General features: G+C 61.9%; 1 protein-coding gene across 5 annotated transcripts in view; it reads right to left on the reverse strand.

Annotated features, from left to right (window-relative positions):
* PRR5 (proline rich 5) overlaps nt 1-24102 on the reverse strand; it is a 50874-nt gene that overhangs the window by 4020 nt on the left and 22752 nt on the right. For 2 of the 5 annotated variants that reach the window (XM_043440638.1, XM_043440641.1), the window contains exons 2-7: nt 20111-20233; nt 11712-11792; nt 9788-9836; nt 8300-8357; nt 3553-3644; nt 3093-3233 (exon numbers count right to left, since the gene is read on the reverse strand). In XM_043440638.1, the coding sequence (XP_043296573.1) occupies nt 3093-3233; nt 3553-3644; nt 8300-8357; nt 9788-9836; nt 11712-11792; nt 20111-20223 (534 nt within the window). In that variant the 5' untranslated portion in view covers nt 20224-20233. Of the gene's footprint in view, nt 1-3092; nt 3234-3552; nt 3645-8299; nt 8358-9309; nt 9387-9787; nt 9837-11711; nt 11793-20110; nt 20532-24102 lie in introns of those variants that run through there. The other 3 variants (XM_043440639.1, XM_043440637.1, XM_043440640.1) reach the window with 3 other exon arrangements.

Raw genomic sequence — 24102 nt, forward strand, 5'->3', positions numbered from 1 at the left:
CTCCAGATACACGAAGATTAAACAACTCACTTCTAAATAACACATGGGTCAAAGAAGAAATCTCAAGACCTCTTCTTAAATATTTTGAATTAAATGAAAATGTAACATCCAAATTTATAGGCTGCATCAAAAGCAGCACTTAGGGGGAAACTGAAAATACTGAATGGATACATTAGAAAATTAAAAGTCTAAAATCAATCGTCTACGCTTCCACCCTAGGAAACTAGAAACAGAAGCACAAGCTCAATGCAAGGTAAGCAGGAAAAAAGAAATAGAGCAGAAGTCAGTGAAATGGAAAACAAAAATGGGTAGAGAAAACCAACAAAACCAAAAGCTGTGAAAAGATCAATAAAATCCACCAGCCTCTAGCCAAGCTACTGAAGAACAAAAGAGAAGATAAAAATGACTAATATCAGAAATGAAAGAGGGGAGGACTCCCCTGGTGGGTCCAGTGGTTAAAACGCTGTGCTTTCAAAGCAGGAGGCATGGGTTCAGTCCTTGGTTGGGGCACTAAGGTTCTGCATGGCAAAACCCAACCCAAAACAAACAAACAAAAATCCCCACAAATAAACAGACAAAACAAAGAAATGAAAGAAGGAACATCTTATCACAGATGCCATAGTGATGTGTGTTCAGCTGTGTCCAACTCTTTGCGACCCCATGGACAGAGGAGCCTGGCGGGCTACAGCCCGACTCAAGGATTGGACCTGCATTGGCAGGCGGATTCTTCACCACTGAGCCGCCTGGGAAGCCCTACGGATGTCCCCAGAAGTCATCCAGATGAACATGGAGGAACTGTCCCCGCCCCCAACCACAGCGCCATGGGTGAGGATGTTAACCGCTGAGCTATGCTGGCCATTGCACAAACTGTGTGTCCCTTCATCCCCAGGACTTTTTTGTGAAGCCTGGTCTCTGCTCCCCACCGCACAGTGAGGAAACGGGGCCCCGGGGCTGCGTTACTTGGGTGAGCTCAGATGCAGGGCTTCTCCCCTGGTGGCTCGGACGGTAAAGAATCTGCCGCCGTGTGGGAGACCCGGGCTCAGTCCCTGGGTCGGGAAGATCTCCTGAAGGGCACGGCAACCCACTCCAGTACTCTTGCCTGGAGAATCCCCATGGACAGAGGGGCCTGGCAGGCTACAGTCCGTGGGGTTGCAAAGGGTCAGACACGACTGCTCTTCAGCTTCCGGGGCCCCGTGAGAAGGAACTGTGACTCTACACGTGGAGCTCAGTAGACCGGGGAACTCTGAGCTTAGAGAACACAGTAGGCCCCCAACACATGCTGACCAGGTCCAGCTGAGGCTTGAAAACTGGGGTCAAGTTCACCACGGGGCTGGGACAAGGCCATTCAAAGTAGAGGCCAAGGCAAGGGCAAAGGGCTGAGGCTGGCGTGCGGATGGCAGCCAGGCGGGGCAGGATGACGCTGGGGGAAAACCGGCCCAAGCCCAGAAGCTGCACATGGCATAGGGACCAGCAGGGGTCAGCGCTGCCCTGGCCCGGCCCCCACCCAGGGGCTGCTCCTGGGGTCCAAGGGAAGTGGCTCAGTCCTGTTCGACTCTTTGCCACCCCGTGGACTATAGCCCGCCAAGCTTCTCTGTCCATGGGATTCTCCAGGCAAGAATACTGCAGTGGGTTGCCATTTCCTCCTCCAGGGGATCTCCCCAACCCAGGAATTGAATCCGGGTCTCCCGCTCTGCAGGCAGACTCTTTACCATCAGAGCCACCAGGGAAGCCCTCCTAGGATCAAAAAATCCATGAAAGTTAGTCCCACAGTCACGTCTGACTCTTTGCGATTCCACAGACTGTAGCCCGCCTGGCTCCTTTGTCCATGGGATTTTCCAGGCAAGAATACTGGAGTGGGTTGCTGTTCCCTTCTCCAGGGAATCTTCCCAACCGAGGGACCGAACCCAGGTCTCCTGCATTGCAAGCAGATTCTTTACCAACTGAGCCACTAGGGAAGCCTGGGATCAAGGTGATGCCCTATTCCTTGGCTGGAAATCCCAGTGTCGTCACTTCCTGCCCCCAAGAGCAAGCACCATGGAGGACACGGCACTGGTTTCTTCCCATCATCCTTGAGCTTTCCCCCCAGGGAGGTGGTCCCACTCCATCACACAGATGAGGAAACAGGCCAAGAGATGCGAAGTCCCTTCAGCTGCTCCCTGCCCCGCCCCCACCCGGGGCATCCCCGCCAGTTCAGTTCAGTCCCTCAGTCGTGTCCCACTCTTTGTGCCCCCCCGGACTGCGGCATGCCAGGCCTCCCTGCCCATCACCAACTCCCGGAGCTTGCTCAAACTCATGTTCATCAAGTCGGTGATGCCACCCAACCATCTCATCCTCTGTTGCCCCCTTCTCCCGCCTTCAACAGAAAATTAGATCAACAGCCCCGCTCATCAACAGAAACCCAGCCAGGTTGGACCTAAAACCCCCTGAAATCCCAACTGCAGGCCTGGCACCCTACTTCACTGCCAGGAAGACCACCAGTTCCCACCAAGAGCAGCCCCTGGACCCTTCAGCCCTCCAGGTTCATCAGCCCCTTCCTTGCTCTGCAGTCTTCAACCAGCTGCCCTGGGGCTCCCCAGTGACCAGCCTCACAGGCCTTAATTTAGGAGGCTCGCACGTGCGTGTGTGGGTTCAGAACAGTGAGCTGGGTTTGGAGCCCGTCAGCCTCGGGCAAGCAAGGACTCTCCTTTCCCTGGGAGCCTGTCAGGTGGGGTGGCTGACGGTGCTCCCCCCGACCTGTGACAGCGAGGTCAGCCGGCTCACTGTAGGGAGCTGCGCTCACCGCGGGGTGCGGCGGTCTGCAGAAAGGTCCAACAGGAAGGTCTGGAATTGCTGTGGGGAGCGGGAGGCGGTGGTCCCCAGCCCCAGCGCGGGATGGGGGCCTGTTGAGGCCCGGCCCCGCTGCCCCCCGGGGACACTGTCCACACACCCCGGCTCCCCGCAGGGTCCCAGGCCGGCCTCCCCCTCTGCCCTGGCCGCCTCCTCTCCCTCCCAGGTTCTTCCTGAGGGTCCCCGCTGGGGGGGTCTCACGTGGATGAGGTCAGAGACCCGGGCTGTCCCCGGGGAGCCTGCCCGGCGCCCGGGGCCCCACCCACCTGCAGCACCAGCAGCATCTGCACGATGGCGGGGGGCACTCGGGCGTGGGCCCGAGCCAGCGCGTCCTCCAGCTTCACGCCCAGGGTGATGGTGTTCCGGAAGTGCAGCAGGGCCAGCTGGCGCACAGACGGCTCCTTGCCCTGCAGACACGCGGCCGCCGCCGTCACCGAGAGCCCGCAGACGCCGGGTGGACCCGGGACCCCCAGGCCCCCGTCCACCCTGCCCTCCTCCCCAGATGACTCTTGTTCCAAGGAGAAAGGGCCCCACGTGGCTTCCTCGGGAGAGGGAGGGGTGACCGTCACACACACAGAGACCCCTCCTGCGTGTGGGCTGCTGAGCATCGCTCAGGGCTTCCTGGGGTCCCGGGGACGGGGCTGCTTTCCGTCCATCTCGATGTGCGCAGGCGCAGACGGCCCAGGAGCGCGGAGGGGCGCCCACCCCCAGGCCCGGGCCGCTGACCTGTACGGGGTAGAAGACCGCCTGCAGGGTGGGCAGCACGTCGCTGAAGAAGAAGTCCCAGGTCTCCGCCAGCGAGTCCAGCAGCTTCTGTCCTGTGGGCATGGGGACCGTCACCACCACCCCAAGGGCGCCGGCAGACACTTCCCGTCTTCCCAGGTCACACATCGCCTCCTCGCACCCAGGGGAGGACGCGGTCCCTGGAGTTGACGCGGGGCTCTGGAGCCGGGACCCCCTGCTTCTCCTCCTGGTGCCTCAGTCTTCCCACGAAAACAGTGGGACTTGGGGGCTTCCCTGTGGCCCAGGGCATAGGACGCCATGTTCCCACTGCAGGGGGTGTGGGTTCGATCCCCGGTTGAGGAACTAAAATTTGCAAACTACGGTGCAGCCAAAAAAAAAAAGGCCCGGATGGGGGAGCTGTTAATACTCTGCTCCCAGAGCTGATAGAAGGAAACCAAAGCAGGGCCTGGAGCAGAGAGAGTAAGGGGGTGGGGGGTGCGTGTTCCTGTTTCCGCCACACACAAGCCACCGCGTGCTCCACTCACACCCTGGTCTCATCCACTGCCCCCCGACACCTTGTCTGTCTGTCTCCCCCAACAGACACTCTCAGGGCACCTACACTGTGCCAGGCCTGGCACCAGGGACTCAGCTGAGCCCTGAACTGCCTGAGTCCCACCACAAACAGCAGCAATCCTGGCTGGGGGGCGGGGGGGTGGGGAGTGACCCCACCAGGCAGATGAAGAGTTGGGCTTCGGAGAGGGTCTCTCCCTCCAGGGCCCGCGTCCCCGCCACCTGGGGCTGCCTAGGGTGGGACCTGGGGAGCCAGGATGACGGCCTTCAGCAGCTGAAACCTGTCCCAGGTAGGAGGGAGTCAGGCAGGGAGGGTTCCTGGAGGAGGTGCTAGCCGAGCTGATTCAGGAGGGTTTTGCCTGGTGCGCTGACACCCTCGGCACAGAAACCGCAGAGGCAGATGTGCGGGAAGCAGACATTTGGACAACGGGAAGGAGCGACGCCAGCCACAGGGTGGACAGACCCTCAGGGGAGGACACTTTGAGGTGCCCCGCGCTGGCTCTGGGCATCCCCAGGAAATGCCCAAATGCTGAACCCTTAGCGCTTCTGCCTGGAACAAGCGGATAGCTGGGGTGAAGGCTGCCGGCTCACGACAAGCGGGCCGCCGAGGTGTGCCGTTGAGGCCTCTGCTGCTGGCCGGGACCCCCACCGGGAAGCCAGACCAGCTGTCGGCTAGGGACACACGGGCGTGGTGGGTGGGTGTCCCTGGGAGCCGAGTGGCCAGGGACGCAGACTGCAGGTTGGCCAGCCTCCCAGACCACACCACCCACGCCCGGCTCCTGGAGGTTTCCCTGGGAACCAGGTTGGTGAAGAGCCCTTGCCTTTTTGGTTCCGTTTCCCTGCATTCTGGGGGTCTCCCCCCAACCTGTAAGGTCCCCTGGTCTGTGGAGGTGCCAGGCTCCGAGAGGGCAGCCTGGCGGGGGGAGGGTGACCAGGGGGAGGAGGGGTCTCTGCATATGACCCGTCTGCCTGGTGGCCAGCTCCTGGTCTTCCCCGGGGGCCCCACGGCGGGCTGCATGGAACCCAGGACGGTGGGTGCCCACCCCGAGGAGCTTGGACTGCACACAAAGGTCCCTTGAGGTCCCCGCCGTCGCTGGCGAGAAGAAAGGCTGCTCAGTTCCCTGGCGGCCGTGGGGCGGCCCTGGGCGTGCGCCAGGCGAGAGTCTGGCGGAAACGCAGCGGAAAGGATATCTTGTTAAAACCGAGCGTGGGCCCGGGCGGAGCCGCACGCAGATCAGGGGTCAGGAGGCTCGGCCCCAACTCTTGGCTGGGCACTCTGCCGCCCGGGGGCTGGGGGCGGGGGGCACTGGGGCTGTCAGCGGTGAGGCAAGCACGTGGCGTTAAAGCCCGGCCCCGGGGGAGCCCCATCAGCCCAAGCCTCAGCGTGGTCCTCTGTGAAATGGGCATGATCCATGCGTCCGCGCTCAGTAGGCTGAGTGCTGCCACGCAGCAGGCGCTCGCTGTTAGCCTGACGCTGACTGGCGGGCCTGTGTGGTTCGTGACCACTCAGCAGGGCCTGGACAGCCCTTGAGCCGGTTCTGGGATGGGGGTTTGGTCAGCCTGCCTGCCTTCCTCTGGTTTGATCGTGCAGGGCCCTGAGACAGAGATGGGCCAGGCTGACCTTGGCTCGGGTCTCAGCCGGAGGCAGCGAGTGGCCCCAGGGCAGCTGGAAAGGCCACCGCAGGGGCTCAGAGGTGCGCACGTGAGGGTCACTGCAGTGGAGGTGGGTGGCCTGACCTCTAACAGGCCAGGATTCCTGCAGGACAAGGTCGAGTCCAAGGCCTGGAGCCTACGCAAGACCCCGGGGCACCCCTCAGAGACCCTGAGTGTCTGCCTGCTGAGAAATGACCCCAGCTGCAGCTGAGCCCATGGAACTGTCACCTTGAATGTGTTCCCTGGAGGGAGGCTGCCATTTCAAGGCTGTTGCGGGCTTTCCACATTTCCAGAATCAGTCTGCTTGGGAACAACGTTCAAGGCCTCACTGGAGGCTGGAGTGGGTAGGTGGCAAGGTCATGGGGCTGCCCCGAGTGGGGTGCCGGCCTCCCAGCAGAGGCATGGGCTGCGGACATGGCTGGCCACAGGGAGCAGTCTTTGGGGATTAAACTGGGGTAGAAGCGGTGGGGTGGGGTGGGTTCCCAAGGCTGCCCTTCGGGGTGTGGCTGGGCCCTTGTTGCCGCTGCATGGGCTGAAGGAGGCCACATGTCCTCCTGAAAAGACCACGTTTCAAGGCCTGACTCCATGCAGCCCTCCCTGACTGCCAGGTAGAGCCAACCCTCCCTTCCCCAGGGCCTTCCTCCTGACACCGATCACACTGGACTGTCGCTGTCTGGCCCACGTCTGTGTGCCCAGCCGGGCTGTGAGCCCCTGCCAGGCAGGGCCCAGGTCCACCTCCAGCTCCCCGGAGGCCCCCCGGGGCCTGAGCTGTAGTGAGGGCACTGATGGAGCCCGTCTGACCCCCAGCGCCGAGGTGGGGACAGAGGGAAACGACGTGTCTGTGGCTGGCTGGGGATTGGAGGCCAGGCCCTCTGGCCCCCAGCCTGGGGCTCTGTGCCTGTCCCCGAGGCCAGGGGAGGTTGGATGGGGTTAGTGCTCCCTGCTGGGTGGCCTGGCGGCCACGGCCACCATGGGCAAGACTCCACCAAGCTGCACAAAGCGCCTCTTCTCCAAAGGGCCCGGCTCCCCTGGGCCAGAGCTGGTGGGAGGGCAGGCACTGCTGGAATGTGCCGAGTCAGGAGAGGCGTGTGGGAGGGCCCCTCCACCAGCAAATCCTCCTGGCGGCTCAGGTGCTACCTCCTCCAGGAAGCCTGACCCGATCCCCAGTGGCCTGTGCCTCCTGTCCCCACGTCTGCGGTTCTCACGGCCCTTCTCAGGCTCCTGCCTTGGCCGCTTCCACCCGACAGACGCAGAGCTGGTGCAGAAGGAACACAGGACACAGCTCTGAGGTAATGCTGAGCCCCCCAGGCCTCAGTCTCCACCTCTGTGAAATGGGCTAAGGCCTTTGCTTTCCAGGGTCAGTGAGGATGCGAGGGGGAACCCGGAGCAGCAGAGAGAGGAGTGCCGATTTGGGTGCCGGGCTGCCAGGGAGGCGCTGTGTAGCCCGGGCGAGTGACTCAGCCCCTCTGTGACTCAGTGTCCCCAAGGTTCAGTGACAACGATGGAACCTTCTGCATGGGTCTGTTGGGTGACCCAGGAGTTGGGCGATGGAATCTCCTGGGATGAGTCCAGCAAAGGGGAGTGCGTGTGGGGCTCGGGTCTGGCACAGAGGGGCCTGCCCCGCATGCGGCGGGGCACACAGCAGGCCCGCAACAGCACATAATCAGCCTGAGCTGGGTTCCCTGCATAACCCGATTTATCTCTACGCCAAGTCACCCCTACCGGGAGGCATGCACTGCATTTGTCACCCGCCAGCCCACAAACATGGGGGAGCCCAAGGTTTCTGGGACTCGGCCTGTCCTTCCAGAGCTCTGGGCCCGGTCAGGAGCCTCCCTCTCCTCGCTGAGGGCCGCCGTGGGCAGAGAGGCCAGCTGTCACTCCTGGCCTGATCCCTAAAAGGGAAAAGGGGATATGCGCTGGACTTGGATGCCCTGGGTTCCAATCCCTGGACTTGGATGCCCTGGGTTCCAATCCCACCTCCACCTCTTACCTGCACTGTGGTTCTGGGTGAATTGAGGGCCACTGCTGCCCTGACCCCAGCTATGAAATGGGTACAATGACCCAGAGGCCTCAAGGGGCCCCAAACCTTGGCTGGGAGCCCAGGTCAGCTGCTCCTCAAGCTGGGGGCTCCCCGCTCTGCTGCGTCCCAGGTCTAGACCACTCCCCCTCTGATCCTCAAAGATCCTGATGGGGGTTCTCCCAGGCTGCTGGGACGGGGTTCACAGGGGTCAGAGGGCCTCGTGGGCAGTGAGGTGAAGCAGAGACCTTCTACCCAACATCCCTCAGACCTCCAGGGCCCCCATGAAGGCTCCTTCCCACGGGGCCCCATGAAGGTTCCTTCCCAAGATCAGATCTTGGCGCCACAATCTTGGCATCACTCCTGCCCCACTGAGCCCCTCGCCCGGGAGGGCCACCCCACCTCCCCAGAGCCCCAGGTGGTGCCCAGGTGAAGCCAGGGTGCCCAGGAGTCACGCCCTCAAGCAGCATAGCTGGCACCCGCTCCTGGCCCCGAGGCCACCAGACTCACCCTCGTAGAAGCGGATCTTGTCTCGCAGGATCACCATGCCTTTCGTCAGCAGCTGGTTCTGCAAGGCACATGTGGAGATGCCGTCACCGCCCCGGAGTGGGACCTGGGGCCCCCAACACTTCCCAGCAGGCAGCCGAGGCCCAGAGGGGTAGGCTGACGACCCACAGCCTGTCTGCTCCAGAGCTGGGACCTCGGCTCTCCTAGTGGACACGGGTGACTGACCCAACCAGGTTGTCCTGAGACAGAAGGGGGTAAGGAACCCCCAACCTGCCCCCCAAAGATGGGCCAGGCTGGGGGCTCCTGCTCCAGGCTGAGTGGGTGGGCAGGTAGCCGCCCCTGAACCCCAGGTGGAAGGAGGGTCTTTCAGGCAAGAGGGGCCCCGTGACTGAAGGACTGAGTGAGCGTGGCCACCGTCCACCTGAGGCTCACAGGGCAGCCCCCTGAACCTCCCTCCAACGACACCACGAGGTCTTCGCAACAGCTGGAGCAGCCAGAGAGCGGAAACAATCCGGGGCCAAGGACCAATGAACAGTCCCGGCCCACGAGGGAACATTACTTGGCCGTAAAAAAGGAAGACGAGAAAAAAAAAAAAAAAAAGGAAGACGAGGTTCTGACACAGGCACAACGTGGCTGAATCTCGAAAACGCTGTGCTCAGTGAGAGAGGCCAGGGTAAAAGGCCACGGGCTATGCAATCCCACTGATGTGAAATGTCCACACAGGCGAATCCAGACAGAAAATAGATTAGTGGTGGCCTGGGGCTGTGGGGAGAGGGGAAGGGCGTGTGAATACAGGGTCTCCCTTTGTGGTGACAAAAAAGCCCTGGGATCAGACAGTGGGGACAGCTGTCTGTCCCCCCGAGAAGAGCTGTGAGTATGCTGACCACCACTGAACTGCACACTTTTCAGTGGACAGGCCGTGCAGTGCATCACTTTACACCTCAATACAGCTGCTAAGCTAAAAAACCAACCCTAAGCCCACAGGATGGGAAGGAGCCCAGGCTGGTTCTCACCTCCCCTCTCCTGGGGGCGGTGGGGCTGAGCACCTGAGCCTGCAAGAGCAGACCCCTGCCTGCACCACCTCGGCCCTCCTGCCTGTGCGACCTCAGGGGCCCCGGGGTCCAGTGTGTTCCTTGTCTTTGCAGGCCTGTGGCTTCTGCGGCACCTGGGAAACGGTGACCTCGGTGACACGGGCGCCGCGGCTCAGGGTGACACGGCCCCGGGCTTGTAGATGACGAGCGTGGACTCTGGGGACCAACCCTGATCTTCCAGGAAGAGGCGGGCCAGTCACCACACAAGTGACCTTCAGCCCCTCGCCAGGCAGGGCTCTGAGTCCTCACCTGCCTCTGATCGCGTAACCGCCCCCGACAACCCGAGCTGGCTGGCTGGGGAAGCTGAGTCACGGCCAGGCAGACACCCCCTTCCTACCCCGTCCTTTCCGGCCCACTCAGGAAGCGCCCCCGGGCCGGACGGCAAGCAGAGCGCACCCACCTGCAGGTACTCCGTGAAGAAGGACCCCAGCTCCGTCTTCAGCAGCTGCCTGTGGGGGTGGGGGGTGGGGGGCAGGAGTCAGAGACCCCACGGTGCTGGTGAGCGTGGGGGGTGGGGTGGGGACTGCCTGCAGCGGGGGACCAACCCCCTCGGCCCAGAGCCCAGAGGATGTGGCTAGATGCTTCTCCAAGATAGACGAGTGACAGATAACGCCGGGGAAGACGTTATTGGGCAGGTCAGGGGAAGACTGACCACTGTCAGTCACCAGGGGAACTCAACCCAGACCCCAACACCCACCCCAGCGCTGTTAGAATCAAGGCCCTGGGCTGTAACACGTGTCGGGGAGAAGCTGGGGAAACCGATCCCTCGCACATGGCAAGAAGGAACGCAAGACAGCGCAGCTGCTGTGGGCAACGGCTGGGCAGCTCCTCAAATGGTTCAGTGTAGACCCGAGGTTCGGTGTAGACCCCGAACCCCACCCTTAGGTGCAGACCCAGGAGCAATGAGAACAGAGGTCCACGCAAGGCCTCCTACGGGGATGCTCCCAGCGGCCGAAAGGTGCGCACCACCCAAACGCCCCTCAAGACAGAACTGGGCAGACAAAAGGGCGTGTTTGTCATACAATGGGGTATCATCTGGCCATAAAAGAAATGAGGCGCTGCTACCCGCTCCAGCCCAGAGGAGCCCCAGGCGGGGAGGCGCATCGGACTGAGGGCAAGAAGCAGACGCCAAGGCCACGTGCATCATCGTGTGACTCCATTTATAGGAAACGTCTGGGCAAACCCAGGCAGATGAACTGGACTGAACCTCCCAGAGGCTGGTGGTGCGGGCGGGTGATAGGGAGTCACTGTTAAGGGGTCTGGGCTTTTTCGTGGCAGGGTGGGGGGGGTGGGGTGGAGGGGTGATGAAAATGTCCTGGAATTAAATAGTGGTGATAGTTGTACAAGCTGTTGAATGGACTAAAAACCACTCAACTGTACACTGTAAAAGGATAAATTGTATCTTAAAAAAAAAAAACAAGAACATATATGGGCTTCCCTGGTACCTCAGACAGTAAATAGCCTGCAATGAAGGAGACCCAGGTTTGATCCCTGGGTCGGGAAGATCCCCTGGAGAATCTCATGGACAGAGGAGCCTGGTGGGCTACGGTCCATGGGTTTGCAAAGAGTCAGACACGACTAACACTTTGAAGGGCCACCTTAGGCCTTCAGGGTTGGGGTGAGCTGACCATGTCCCAATCCGTCGTTTATGCCTGCCCTGAGCTGATGGGGAGCTTTGCTGCCTGTTTTCCCCAGACATTCTTTGGCTGCAGGGACAGGGTGGCACAGGCCAGGGCAGGAGGGAGAAAGAGCACAGAGGTGGGAAATGTCTCCTTGCAGTAGCTGTGTGACCCTGGGCAATCTCTCGACCTCTCTGAGCTTCAGCCTCCTCTGCTACAACGTAGGACTAACACCTTGGCCTTCCCAGATGCCCTCGAACTGGTCTGTCCCAGATCCTGCACCCAGGTTCAGGTCTCAACTGTTGGCAGGAAATGAGCGGTGTTCAACTGGGCTGTAATGGCCTTTCTGGGAACAAAACTCCCGTCATTAGGCAGGTGGGTCCTTCCTCTTTCAACAGAATAAATATCCTTCACGATGCTCAACGGCAGCTGGGAATGTGGGCGTCATCTTGAGCCATTGCCCAAGTCCCTCCCGGTTTCCCCTGCAAAGCAGTCCTGGGCCAAGTTGGGGGGGCAGTGTGAAGGCCACGGGACATGACTGGGGTCACAGCCTACAGGGCGGTCACCGCCCACCTCAGCTCTAAGGGCGGAACCTGGGGCTGGTGGACCGGGGGGCCTGCCTGGGACCTCCCCCCCTACCTCCTAACACGGCCCTCTCACGGCTCCCAGACCCGGGCCCGGACGACGGGACAGCCAGCCACTCACCGGACACCTTCGTTCAGGCTGAAAAGCTCCTGGTCGGGCAGCCCCTTACGCTGGAAGACGGCGATCACCCCGTTGTGGATGCTGCGGGGGGTGGTGGAGGGGGAGAGGAGGGTTGACAACCAGAGGCCCTGAGCCCCAGCCTGCCTTCCCTCTCCCGTGGCGCCCCGCCCACACCGCTCGAAGCTGGGCAACGGCCTCTGGCAGAGAAGGCAGGCCTGCAGCACACAGGTCGGCTGCCCCTGGGGGACCCCATGCGCCCCAGAGCCTCAGATCCCGTCTCGAGCTCCAGGCCTGTCACCAGTCACCTCTCCTGGAGCTCCTGGGTACTTCTATACACTCTACCTCCCTTCCCGTATCTCCGAACCCTCTGCACCCAGGCCAGAGACTAGGTAACACCCTCTGATGGCCTTCTGCACCCCCAAATGTCACCACCTTGTGATCCAGGTGCCCTTGAGCTGGCCCCTGACCTGGGTATCTGTGCCGTCCGCACCTGGCCCCTGGGCAGGCTGCCCTCACCACAGGGCCTTTGCACGTGTCCTTCAGGTCCCAGGTGATCTCCGTGTTTACATTCCATCAATGTGTAGCTACGTGTTTATACGGGACTTGTTTGATGGACTGGTTCCCACCACTATCTGCAAACCTCAGAGCAGAGGGCCCTGTACCATTAGTGACTACATGCTCTCACCCGGCTCAAAGGAGAGCCTGTAACTGCTGCTCCGTCCGTAAGTCGTGGCCAACTCTTTGCGACCCCGTGGACTGCAGCGTGCCAGGCTCCTCTGTCCTTTACCGTCTCCCGGAGTTTGCTCAGATTCACGTCCATTAAGCTGGTGACGCCATCCAGCCACCTCGTCTCTGCCGCCCCCTTCTCCTTTCGCCTTTAATCTTTCCCAGCATCAGGGTCTTTTCCATGAGTCGGCGAGTGACATTCATCCTGACTCTCCTCGGCCCTCCAGATCCAGCTGGCCCTGAAGCCCTGCCCGTCTCCACCCCCAGATCTCTGCTGCACCGTGTCTTTCCTCCACACCCACCCGACCTCTGACTGCACAGTCGGCCTCCTCGCTGCACCCGCCCCAACCCAGGGCCCTGCAGATACAGCCTAAGGCCTGAATGTGGCATTCAAGGCTCGTCTGGAATGGTTCCTCCCCACCAGGCACCCCACACCCCAGTCTGACAAAGTACTGGTGCCAAACCTTAGGGTCATTGTATCCATTTCTCCTACCTGGGGTGTGTGTGTGGGGTCCTTATGCTATCTACTAGACAAGTAGCTCTTCACCCTGGAGCTTTGGCTCAGAGGCCAGCACCTCCAAGAAGCCCTCCTGACATCCTCCCTTTCCCATGCAGACTCACGTCCTGGCACTTTGTCATTTACTTCCATGTTAGTTCTGTAGTTCCTGCCAACGGCCATAAGCTCCCAAGGGAGAGAACCAGGTCTGGGTGGCTCCACCGCCCTCCAGCTCAGGATCCGGTTGCTGCAGTAAAGCTCAGCACCAGAGACCGCTTCTTGGTGTTCAGGGACAGTTGGACGCCTGCTGCTGTGCATACCATGGGGCAGGCGGTGGCCACCAAGCTCCCGGGGCCCCTGTCTGCTCTCCCAGCCCCGCCGCTCCTAGTAACGTGGACAGGCCACCCATTTTGCAGATGAGGAAATGGAGGTTCGGAGGGGCCAGGTTCCAGGAGGCCACCGAGCGCACCCAACAGCTGCCCCTGCTTTCTGTGGAGCCAGCAGTGGGCACGGCTTCCGGCTCGCACCCTGGAAGGGGCAGGGCAGGGGCAGGATCCACATGCCCCGGGTGGGTGAAGGCGGCTCTGAGCAGTGCAGGGACACGCCTACGGACCAGGCCAGGTGACTCGCCCCCTGACCTGAGGCCCGACCACCCCGGGGCCTGCTGCTGGAATGCTGCTTATTCACATGGTCAGGGCCACACGCCCTCCCACTTGTTTCCTGCCTGAGAAATGGGGGTCACAAGTGTGCCTGCCCCCAGGCTGCCGGGAGGATGAAAGCCTGGCCAGGCCCGAGCCTCAGTGTGGACCCGGCTCAGATTGCACTCGCCTCCGTCAGGAGGCCCGTGTGGACCCGGCCTACGGCTCTGACACAGTCAGGCTGTTCCCCATTTACAGGCTAAAAAAAGTAAGAGTCTGATGGGAAGTCGAACGGCCGCAGGAAGCCGGACTGCAGCTGTCACCCTGAAATCCGAACAGCCGGGGACTCGCGCCTGGTCGGGCTGCGGGGGGTCAGCCCCTCCCAGTCCTGCCGGCGGTGGGAGCCCGGGGCGCTGGCACGTGGGGCCCCATGGGGCCTGGCTGAGTCCTCCCTGGGGCCCAGGCCTCTGTCAGGCCGAGGGGACGGCCTGGGGGAGGCCTCATCAGCCTCCCGGGCCTGGTCCTGCTGTTCTCAGCAGCCTCTCCAAGTCCTTCTTCCTCCTCCAGTGAACCTTCCAGAGGGACCCCAGCCCCCTCCGGTCTGCCGCCCAGAGGCCACCCTAACCACGTGGCTTTGGATGGGAAGACTGGCTCTTGGGAGAAGTCTTCCCGAGGCCCTCGAGGGTCCAGCACCCGCTGGTTCCGCCACCCCTGGTCCACCTCAGGCCTTTGTCCTTGCTGTCCCCTCTCCTGCAGGCTCACCATGAAGTGAGGACCCTCTCCCCTCCCAGATGTGTGGGGAGTGTATTTGACCCTATCTTCTTTGCAAGAGGAGAGGTCTGTCTGGATTATCGCCTGCTGCCAGCAGCCCAGGCCTCACACGGCTCTGTGTGTATCTGAGCAGCGCCCCGCCCAGCCCTGGGGTCCCCCTTGAGCTCCCCAGCCAGCCCGGCCTCCGGCTCTGTGGACCCTGATCCTACCCTGCCTACCTCCAGCCCCCAGGCTGGTCCCAGTTTGCACCCCAGCTCTGGGCTCCCCGGCTGCACACCTCTGCCAACACCGGACCACGCGTGCCTCAGTTTCCCCATCCATACAATGGGACTCATATAATCACAGCCCCTGGAGGAGACGCTGGGGAACAGATAGCGCCCTGTGGGGTTATGTGTGTCAAACATCATCAGAATCGACTGTGGGGGTCGGGGGGCAGGGGGTGCCCCTAGAAGCATCCACTGCAGCTCCACCATCTGCCCCGGGTTTTTCTCCATCTCCTTCTCACCATGGCATGAGGTGGGGACTATGACAGCCCAAGCTGCAGAAGGAAGCAGTGAGGCTCAGAGAAGCCAGGGGACGCCCAGCGTCATACAACCTGATGCCTGGTGGGGCCAGAAAGGAGCCCGGGGCCCACGGTCCTCCCACCCCACGTGGCTGCTCCAAATGGGGGTGGAGGCCAGGCAAGGTCCTGCCCCTTCCCGTTTCTCTGCAGCTGACGTTCCACAGTGTTACTAAAGTTTTGAGTTGGCTCACGAATAAAGCCCTGCTGGGATAGAGAGGAGACGGCGGGTTGGGGGGAGAGAGGAGGGGAGTGGAGAGGCAAGGCCCTTGTGGGACTTCTCCCCCAAAGCAGAAGTGAAACCCCAGCCCATGGCCTCCCTGAGGAAGGCGTGCAGGCCCAGCGAGGACACGGGCAGTGGCCCGCTGGAAACCGCAGGTGGCCAGGGGCCCGTGTGGACGCTGACCCATCACCTCCTCTTGCCCGGAGGCCCTCGCCAGACCTCCCGCCCACCTAGGGAGACAGGACGGCAGGCACCAGTCTCAGCACCTGTCACCGGAGCACAGGGCGAGGGGAGAAGCCCAGGACCCCGGGTGAGGCTCCACGGCCCCCGTGCTCAGGCTGGGGCAGGAAGGGCTGACTGTGGGGCTCTGGGGGGCCTGCCGTGGCTGCCCTGGCGTGGGCGGGTGCCGCTGTGGGGCCGCAAGCAGGGGGACCCCAGCAGGGCAGGACCCTGGCCGCGCCTCTCAGGGTCACTCATCTGTCCGTGCAGGAAACCCTGGCAGAGAGTAAGCAGGCGACAAAGCCCTGGCAGGTCACACAACACGCCTCCAGGGACTCCTGGAAAGGCTGGGGCCGCGGGCGAGGCCTGGAGGTGGAGGCCTGCCCCTTCGTGGGCCCTGCTCTGCTCTGGACCCGCCTCTGGAGCCTCAGGAAACAAGAGAGGAGTTCAGGCCTCCACCGGGTGTGCCCCTCACCCTCCTAACTACCTGGTGCCCCAGACTGAGTAGGTGGGGGCGAAGGGGATGCCAAACACCAGCCCCCACTGGCCTCCCCCTCCCAACCACCGGTCACCCTGGAGGCTTCAGCCAGCCTCCTTCGGCCCCCCAGAGACCCCCATGAAGTGGTGGCAAGAGCACTGGACTTAGAACTGGACAGGAGGCCCTTGCCTCCGAGCCTCAGTGTCCTCATCTGGAAGATGGGGGCAGGAGTCCCACCTTGCAGGCTGCTGCAGGGAAGGAAGGCAGCCCCCTCCGCACCTAGGGTTGGGACGGGGCCTGATACCTGTTGGGGGTGGGCACCCCCATCGGAGGGACGCAGTGTTCAGGGCCCAGGAGGAGAGCAGGGCCCAGGACGCTCTGCGCTCCCTGCCCCCCGCCTCGCCCCTCCAGGACCAGGGATGGGCGGAGGAGCAGGGCGGGCTGCAGGCTCTGGGCTCTCACCGCCAACCCCTGCCCGGCCTGGCCCCAGTGGACATGAGCCCTGGGCCCTGGCTTCAAGTTGGACCAGGGTTCAGACCCAGTGTTAGCAGGGGCTCTTGGTCAAGTCCCTCTCCTTCTCTGGCCTCAGTTTTTCTGAAGACCACCATCTAGCCTTGGAGATGGGTCTGCAGGAGCGAGAGGGCCCCGCCTGTGCATTGCATGGGCTACCCCAGCCGGAAGGCAGGCAGGCGCCTGGCTCAGGCATTCGGGCGAGGAGTAGGGCTCCTTAATGGTCTATACCCTCTGGCCCAAATGCAGGAGTCAGGCCAGGGTTTGGGGGGCTCTGCCTGTCCCCCAGCTGGCCCCTTAGCTCAGGAACATGACCTTTGTGCAGCTCGAGGCCCCGCACACACAGAAGGGTCCAGACCGGGCGAGGCGCTAACTGGGGCCAGCACGGGGACAGAGAGGGACACAGCATGCTGCCTCTGGGGAGGGGACGAGTCTGAGGGTGGGGGTGACAGGTGAGGCGCCCACCCCTCTGCAGGGCCAGCCCTGGGCCAGGCACCAGGCACAAGCCTGCCCCGGAAAGCAGCCTCAGGGACTTAGGAAACAGCTTCCGATGGTTCTGTTCTAGTTTCTGGTTTGTGAGTGCGGCCCGGTCGGCCAGCACTGCACCCAGCGCTCCCCTGCACACCCATGGGAGAAGGGAGCGTGGTCCTCCGCCATGTGTGGTCAGCGTTCACACTCCCCCATGGTTATGCTCTTCCCAGTACTGACCACCACCTGCTCGGGCCTCGTGGGTTTACCTGCGGCCCTGTTTACCTCCTGACTCCCTTCCTCGACTTCCAACTCCACGCCTGGGGCTGGGACAGTACCAGTGGGTGAATGAATGGACGAAGGAAGGGACAGCCAGGTGGATGCCACCGTCATGGGCACGTGCTCTGTGCTTTGTCCCACAACCAGATGAGGGCACAGGGACCCAGGGAAGCCAGAGGACTGGGCCAGGTCACTGCAGTGGGTCTCCTAGAAATTCATGTCCTCCCAATGCCCTAGATCTTATTTGTAAACAGAGTCTTTGCAGACGTAATTAGTAAAGGACTCTGAGACAAAACTGGTCTGGATTTAGGCTGGGCGCTACATCCAACGACTGGTGTCTGTATAAGAGGAAAGAGAGGGAAGTTTGGATGTAGAGACACAGAGGACAAGAGCAGGTGGAGACAGACACAGAGAACGGAGTGGTGTGGCCAGAGGCCAAGAAGCCACGGGGAACTGTAAGAGACAGGAAGGACACTCCCTCCCCTGCAGCCTGCGGAGGGAGCGAGGCCCCTCGGACACCTGATTCTGGACTCCTGCGCTCCAGACTGGGAGAGAACTTTCTGTTGTTCTGAGCCACCAAGTGTGTGCCATTTTTTTTACAGTTGTCCTGGGAAACTAACATGGCCACACAGAAAAAGGGGGTTCACTTTGGACTCAAAATGAGGCATTCACAGCTCAGCAAGGCAGGTCCCACACTGCCCCGTGCTCCGAGGCTGTTGTCCTGGGGAACAGTGCAAGGAATCAGGATGGGCTGGCAGGCAGGCCGCAGTCAGAGAGGCCCTGACCCCCCAGCGGTCCCCGCGGAGCACTGGTGGGGAAGACCCTGCCCCGCCCAGACTCAGGGCTCTCTCTGCCAGGGGGAGGACAGCAGGCGCTGTGCTCTGCGGCATCAGCATGGGCAGGCCTCCTGGTCCTCTGGGTGTGCCCCTCTAAATGGGGGTGGGGGGGTAGTAATCACATCTCCTTCGCTGGGTTAGGATGGCGGCAGGCAAAGTGAGCCAGGGGCCTGGCTGCAGGAGTGTGGTGGGGCAGGCCGAGCTGCAGGGGTCCAAGGCTGGGTGGCTAGGAGCCTGGGGGAAGCTGGCTGCCGGCTGGGCCACACCCATAGTCCACCAGGGACGTGACCCAGGAAGGCACTGAGGTCCTAAAGCTCCTTTAGGTAAAAAAAAAAAAACAACAACAGTGGGGGGCCCCACATGGCCTCTTCCTACAGGCAGCCCCGAGCTCCGGAAGACTCAGAGCCGACTCTAAGGCGCCCCCATCTCTGCCTGGAGACCCCCAAGTAGCGCTGACCACTGCGGGAGAAAGCGGCTGGTGGTGAAAGCTCAGGAAGCAGCAAACTCCTGAGCACGCCCGTGTGCTCCGTTGCTCCAGTCGTGTCGGGCTCTCCGTGACCCCTCGGACGGGAGCCAGGCTCCTCTGTCCAGGGGATTCTCTAGGCAAGAATACTGGAGTGGGTAGCCGTTCCCTTCTCCAGGGCATCTTCCTGACCAAGGGACTGAACCCGCGTCTCTTAGGTCTCCTGCATTGCCAGGCGGGTTCTTTATCACCAGGGCCACCTGGGAACCTGTGAGAGGCCCCCCAAAACCTATCCCTACAAGGCCCAGCCTGACATGTCCCCAGCGTGAATTGGAGCTTGAGTCGTGAGTTACCAAGGACCTGTTATGTGCTAGACACATGCTGAGGGCTTGAATATAGATCTTCACCTTTAATCTCTACAACGGCCTGGGAGGTGGGCATTTTAAGGACAAGGAAATTGAGGACCAGGGAGGCTCAGTGACTCTCAAGACCACGCAGCAGGGAAGAGGCAGACCTGGAATGTGAACTGTCTGTCTGTCTGTCTCCTCAGGCTGGATCAGGGCAGAGAGACGAGAAGGGGGACTGTTTCTCTCTCAGAGCTGCGGGTGGAGGAACTGCCTCTTAGGGCTGCACGCGGTCACCGGGAGATGCCCCGAGGGGAGTCCCTCCCTCCCTGTCCCCACACCAGTCCTGTAAGAAGAAACGCCCGTTGCCTGCTGACCCATGGGGAAACTGAGGCCGACTGGTCCCTAACTCTCAAGCCGTTCGCAACCTGATAGAGGACAGAAGCAAAGGGCACAGAGGATGGTCTCAGGCTGGCAGCCCTGTGCTTCCCGCCACGCTCAGGAATAGGCGAGTGTCCACGCTGACAGTCGGTCTCCTGGTGGCCCAGACCACAGACGGTGGAGCATCTGGCAGGGCGCGTGTGGTGGTGTTGCTGGGGCCCTCGCATCCACAGCCCCCCCTGGACAGTCTGCACCCCTCTCTTCTCCTCCCCTCCCACTTTTCTTTCGGTGGAAATTATCTGTTTTTAAAAAGGGCCCCTGAGCAAACACGGTGGGAAATCCCACTAAACAAATCGTCTCTTTTTCCGGATTCCCTCAGCCTCGCTCTTCAAACAAAGCTGGTGGGGTGGGGGTGGGACTTCCCACGGCCCCTGCTCGTCTGGGGAGGGCTCGCTGGGGGAGGGTCGTCTCAGGAATGCCAGGCAGCTGCTGCTGCACCCCTGCTGACAGCTGGGAGGGCGGGGGCCCTCCCCCCGCGCTCAAGGGAAAGCCAGCCGCCCCCACTCCAGACCGAAGGGACCTAAACGCAGAAACAGGAAGCACAGCAACCCACCGACAGCGCCCGCGAAGCTCATCTGCGAAATGGGATAAATACTTCCTGCTCTATTTACCTCCCAGGTTGCCATGAGCAGGAGCGGGGGGCGAAGACGTAGGAAGACCCCCGGGGGAAGGCAGGCTTGCGGGATCCAGGCCCACCCCACCATCCACCAGCTGCGGGGTGGGGCGGGGATGCCCCTGGGACCAGCCCCGGGCCCGCGGTCTCGTCCCTCCGTTCTAGAAACACGTTGCACTAAACTTCCCTCCCCGCTCGCACAACTCCGGCGGAGCGATTTCACCGCACACTGGCGGGCGCAGAGCTGTCCCCCGGGCACAGTCCCTAGCTCCAGGCCCCCCTCCGCCCCCCGGCTCTGGGACCCTCGGGGGCCGGCGGGGAGGGCGCGGCCTTACCTGTTCCAGGTGGCGTTGGCGCAGGCCCGGCGCTGCTGCGTGCCCCGCTCGTCCGCGGCGGCGGCGGCGGCCGGCTCTCTCTTGCCCAGGTCACTGAGGCTGGGCGAACTCATGAACTTCAACCTGCGGAGAGTCCTCATGGTGACCTCCCCTGGCGGCGGGCTCAGCGCCCACGCGCGCTCCGCGCCGCGCCCTGCGCCACGCCGCGCCGCGGGCCCCGGCCGGCGCTGCGCCCTCTACGAGGAAACTTGGGCGAAAGCAGGAAGCCGGGCAGCCCTCCCGGGGCCCGCCCCGGCCCCGCGCCTCCGCCCCAGGCCCCGCGCCGGCCGCCGCGCCGGGTTAATCATTTCTCCGAACGGCCGCGGCGCGCAGCGCCCGGAGCTCGGCGGATACGGCGCGGACCCGGCGCAAAAGGGGCCCGGGGGCGGGGCCGGACCGAGGGGGCGGGGTGCAGGGCCGGGGGCGGGGCGTGGGCGTGGCCTGTGAGAGGGTGTGTACAGAGGCGGGGCCTCGAGCTGGGGCGGGGCCTCCGGAGAGGGCGTTGCAGAGGCGGGACCGACATGGGGGCGGGGCCTCAAGGGAGGGCGTGTTCAGAGGCGGGGCCACAAGTTAGGGGCGGGGCCGGCGCCTCCGCAACAACCTTAGCGGTAAAAGGTTTCAGCGCCTGAGTCCGCCCTCCTGGGGTCGTGCTCTGGGTCCCCTCTGTTCTTCCAAGGGCCACGAGTGCCCACCAGAAACCAACACGCACGACTGCACAATCCGACCTCAATCGTCCACCCCGCGACAGGCCCTGCGGCCACACCCCGACGGTGCTCAGCTTCGTGTGCGGTCCTGGACCCCTGCGGCAGTTGGTATACCAAGTGCCCCCTACCTCGCCATCCCTCCCCACTAAAGGCTGCTCCCAGACAGAGTTCTCAAGACCCCGCCATGTGGACACAGACTCCTCCCTGGTTCTCATGAAGGTTAACTAGGTCGAGGTCTTCAGCCCATTTTCCAGCTGAGAAAACCAAAGCTCAGAAGGCGAAAGAACCTGCCCGACGCCAAACAATGAACAAACGGCAAAGCTGGACCTAACTCAGGCCTCCTGAGCCCATGGCACAACATCCCTCCAGCTTCTGGGATGCCCATGGGGCTCCCTGGCCCTTTCCCTCTCCATCAGACAGGGCAAGACAGTGTCGCTGCCCTCCTGTGTCCCCACGGCCTTTCCCGAAGCAAGGCCTTTATCACCAGAGGCCCTGCCTCACATCTTCCTATAAATGAGTCCCGCGTGCATCACTGGGGGAGAGGGGGGCAGAGCCTAGAGCCTCAGTATGGGAAGGAAGGGTGCTCAGACCTCCTCCCCCCGGTGCTGTAGAGGCCCGGGGGCCTCCCAGGTCCCCTATCCAGGCTCTCTGTATGAGATACCCCACTCAATGAGAGAGCCAAAGCCCCTGTCGCCACCCTCCCCCCACCCAGCTGGTCTTGGTAATTCAGCCCGACACAGTGTAGGTCCACATTACCGTCCCCACTCAGAGACTGGAATCTGCACCTTGGTGTGGAGGAGGTGGTGATGGCGGGGGTTGGGGGAGATCTGGCTCAACTCCCCCCAAGGCCGGGGCTCTTTCTGCTGAATGCCCCAGGTGGGATGGTTTGCCAGGCCCAGGCTGAGCAACCAGTGAGCGTCTTTTGTGGCTCCGGGAGCAAGGAGAGCCTCATATGAGGTGTATGGACTGGGGAGGAGACACTGTCCAGAAAAAATCAACCAACATTTCCCAAGCACATACTGCACACCAGACATTACCCTCATCCTCGGGAGGCAGAGTCCTGCCCGGCAAACCCCCTGGTCCTGAGCTCAGAATCAAGGGATCAGAGACCTCTGACTCCCCCAGAGCCCATGAACCCCAAGGCTGAGACCTGCATGACCCAGAGTGAATGACAGGCCAGGAAGGAGCTGGTGGTTTCCACGCCCTTGTAGAAACAACTGTGAACCCTGTCTGCTCCTTCCACCTCTATCACCTCCCCAGCCCAGGACAACAGACACTCCCTGACTGGTCTGCCTGGGGCCACCCAGGTCACTGGACAAGCCTGTCCTCCAGGTGGTGACCGGGGTGATCCTTGGCATACCATGCGCCCTCCTGCACTTAGAGCTCCTTCTGGTTCCCACTGCCCTGGGGATCAAGTTCAGAGCCTGGAATCCTTGGAGGACCGTCCCGCCTCTCCTGGCTCCCGCTTCTGACTGCCTTCACCTTGGGTTGGGCTCAGGGGTTACCCTCTGGTCATCTGATGACTTTTCCATGTGATGCCTTAAGCCAGGGGTCCAGGACTGTGATAACTGGTTCACCACTACATTCCTGAACCCAGTACACAATAGGCATGCAGTAAATATTTGGTTAAATGGATGGATAAACATCTGTCTCACAGGTGGGAAGGGATTCAGTGCATTGTAAATACTGCCACACTGGGTCTTTCCTGGTGGCTCAGTGGTAAAGAATGTGTCTGCCAACGTAGATCCCTGGTTTGGGGAGATTCCACCTGCCTCGGAGCAACTAAGCTCCTGAGTCACAACTATTAAGCCTGTGCTCTAGAGCTGGGGATCCACGACTCCTGAGCCCAAGGGCCACAACTACTGAAGCCCGCACACTCCACAGCGTGGCTCTGCAACAAGAGAAGCCATCGCAATGAGAAGCCTGTGCACGCGAGAGAGGAGTCCCTGCTGGCAGCAACTGGAGAAGAGCCTGTGCAGCAGGGAAGACCCAGCAGAGGCAAACAAACGAATAAAATTATACACGAAAACAAAGTGGCCACACTGGACAGGGGCAGAACCACTGCCCCTGGTGTAAACGCCGCAGAGAACCACCAGGATCCGTTCACATCCCTGCGGACAGGATGAAGGGCGGGTTCCCAAGCTGAAGGCAGGCTCTCGGGGGAGGGGGCTGGCTTTGTCTGCTCGGTGCACTCAGGTGGGAAGAACCCAGCCACTGGCACGAGGGGCCAGCTCCGTGCAGAGGGTGGCTGGACGGTTCTGGATGTGGGTGGTAAGGGCAGTCCAAGGAGCGGGGCAGGAGGGGGGTTAGAAGAGGAGAGGCTGGGGAAAGTGGCCAGCCAGAAATGCCGGAGGTGGGGCTGGCTGGCTGAAGGATTTAAAAGCCCTGCCCCGTCGGTGCTAAGTGCCTTAACTGCCCCCCCTCCCCCCGAGCCTAGCAGCAGACCTCTGTTCCATCTGTCTGCAACAGCCCAGTGCTGGGGGTGTAGTGGAGACCCAGGGGTCTTCTGTGTTTGGGCTGGTGACGGGCAGGGAGGGGCCCGGGGTGGGTGGGGGCTGGACAGCCAGGGCAGCAGGCAGCCCCCAGGGCCAGAATCTGAGGCAGAGGCTAGGAGGAGACAAACCATCCCAGCCCCCAAAGCAGGGGACAACCGGGAGGCCGAAGACCACATCCGGGCCCTAAACATGTTCTGCACAGTTCGCGGTGTGGGGGAGAAAAACAAAAAACCCAAACTGCCCACAGCCAGGGTTTCACAATGGAGACACTGACATAGAAGCCCTGATTTCTGGCTTCCTGGGAAATGTCAGATGACCGGGCCTCCCGGGCCTGAGGCCCCATGTGACCGCTCTGGCTGGGCTGCTGACCCTGCAGGCAGGCACGGGGTCTCTGGGTGCCCACCAGGCCCTCTACTCACTTATGGAGGCTTCCGTGCCAGGTAAGGGCTTGGGGACTGAGCAACTGTATGGTGCGGTGGGGCTGGGTTGCGCCCGTGTGTGCCTGGGACTTAGGGACGGGAACGCCCTCCGTTCAAGGGAATGGGAGACAGGGGTACCCATTCATGTACCCCTGTGGCTGTCAGAGTAACCTTGCTGCAAGAACTGTGCCAGGCCTGATGGCATCAACCATGTCCTCTCCTCCTTCAGGAGCCAAACTTCATCCCAGCCCCTCCCCCACCAGCAGGAGATCAGTACCCTGTACAGGACCCCGGTCACTAAGGGGGACCCACAGGGCTTTTCTTTCTGTTGGGGG

This window comes from Cervus canadensis, chromosome 21 (assembly GCF_019320065.1).
Source record: "Cervus canadensis isolate Bull #8, Minnesota chromosome 21, ASM1932006v1, whole genome shotgun sequence".
NCBI lineage: Eukaryota > Metazoa > Chordata > Mammalia > Artiodactyla > Cervidae > Cervus > Cervus canadensis.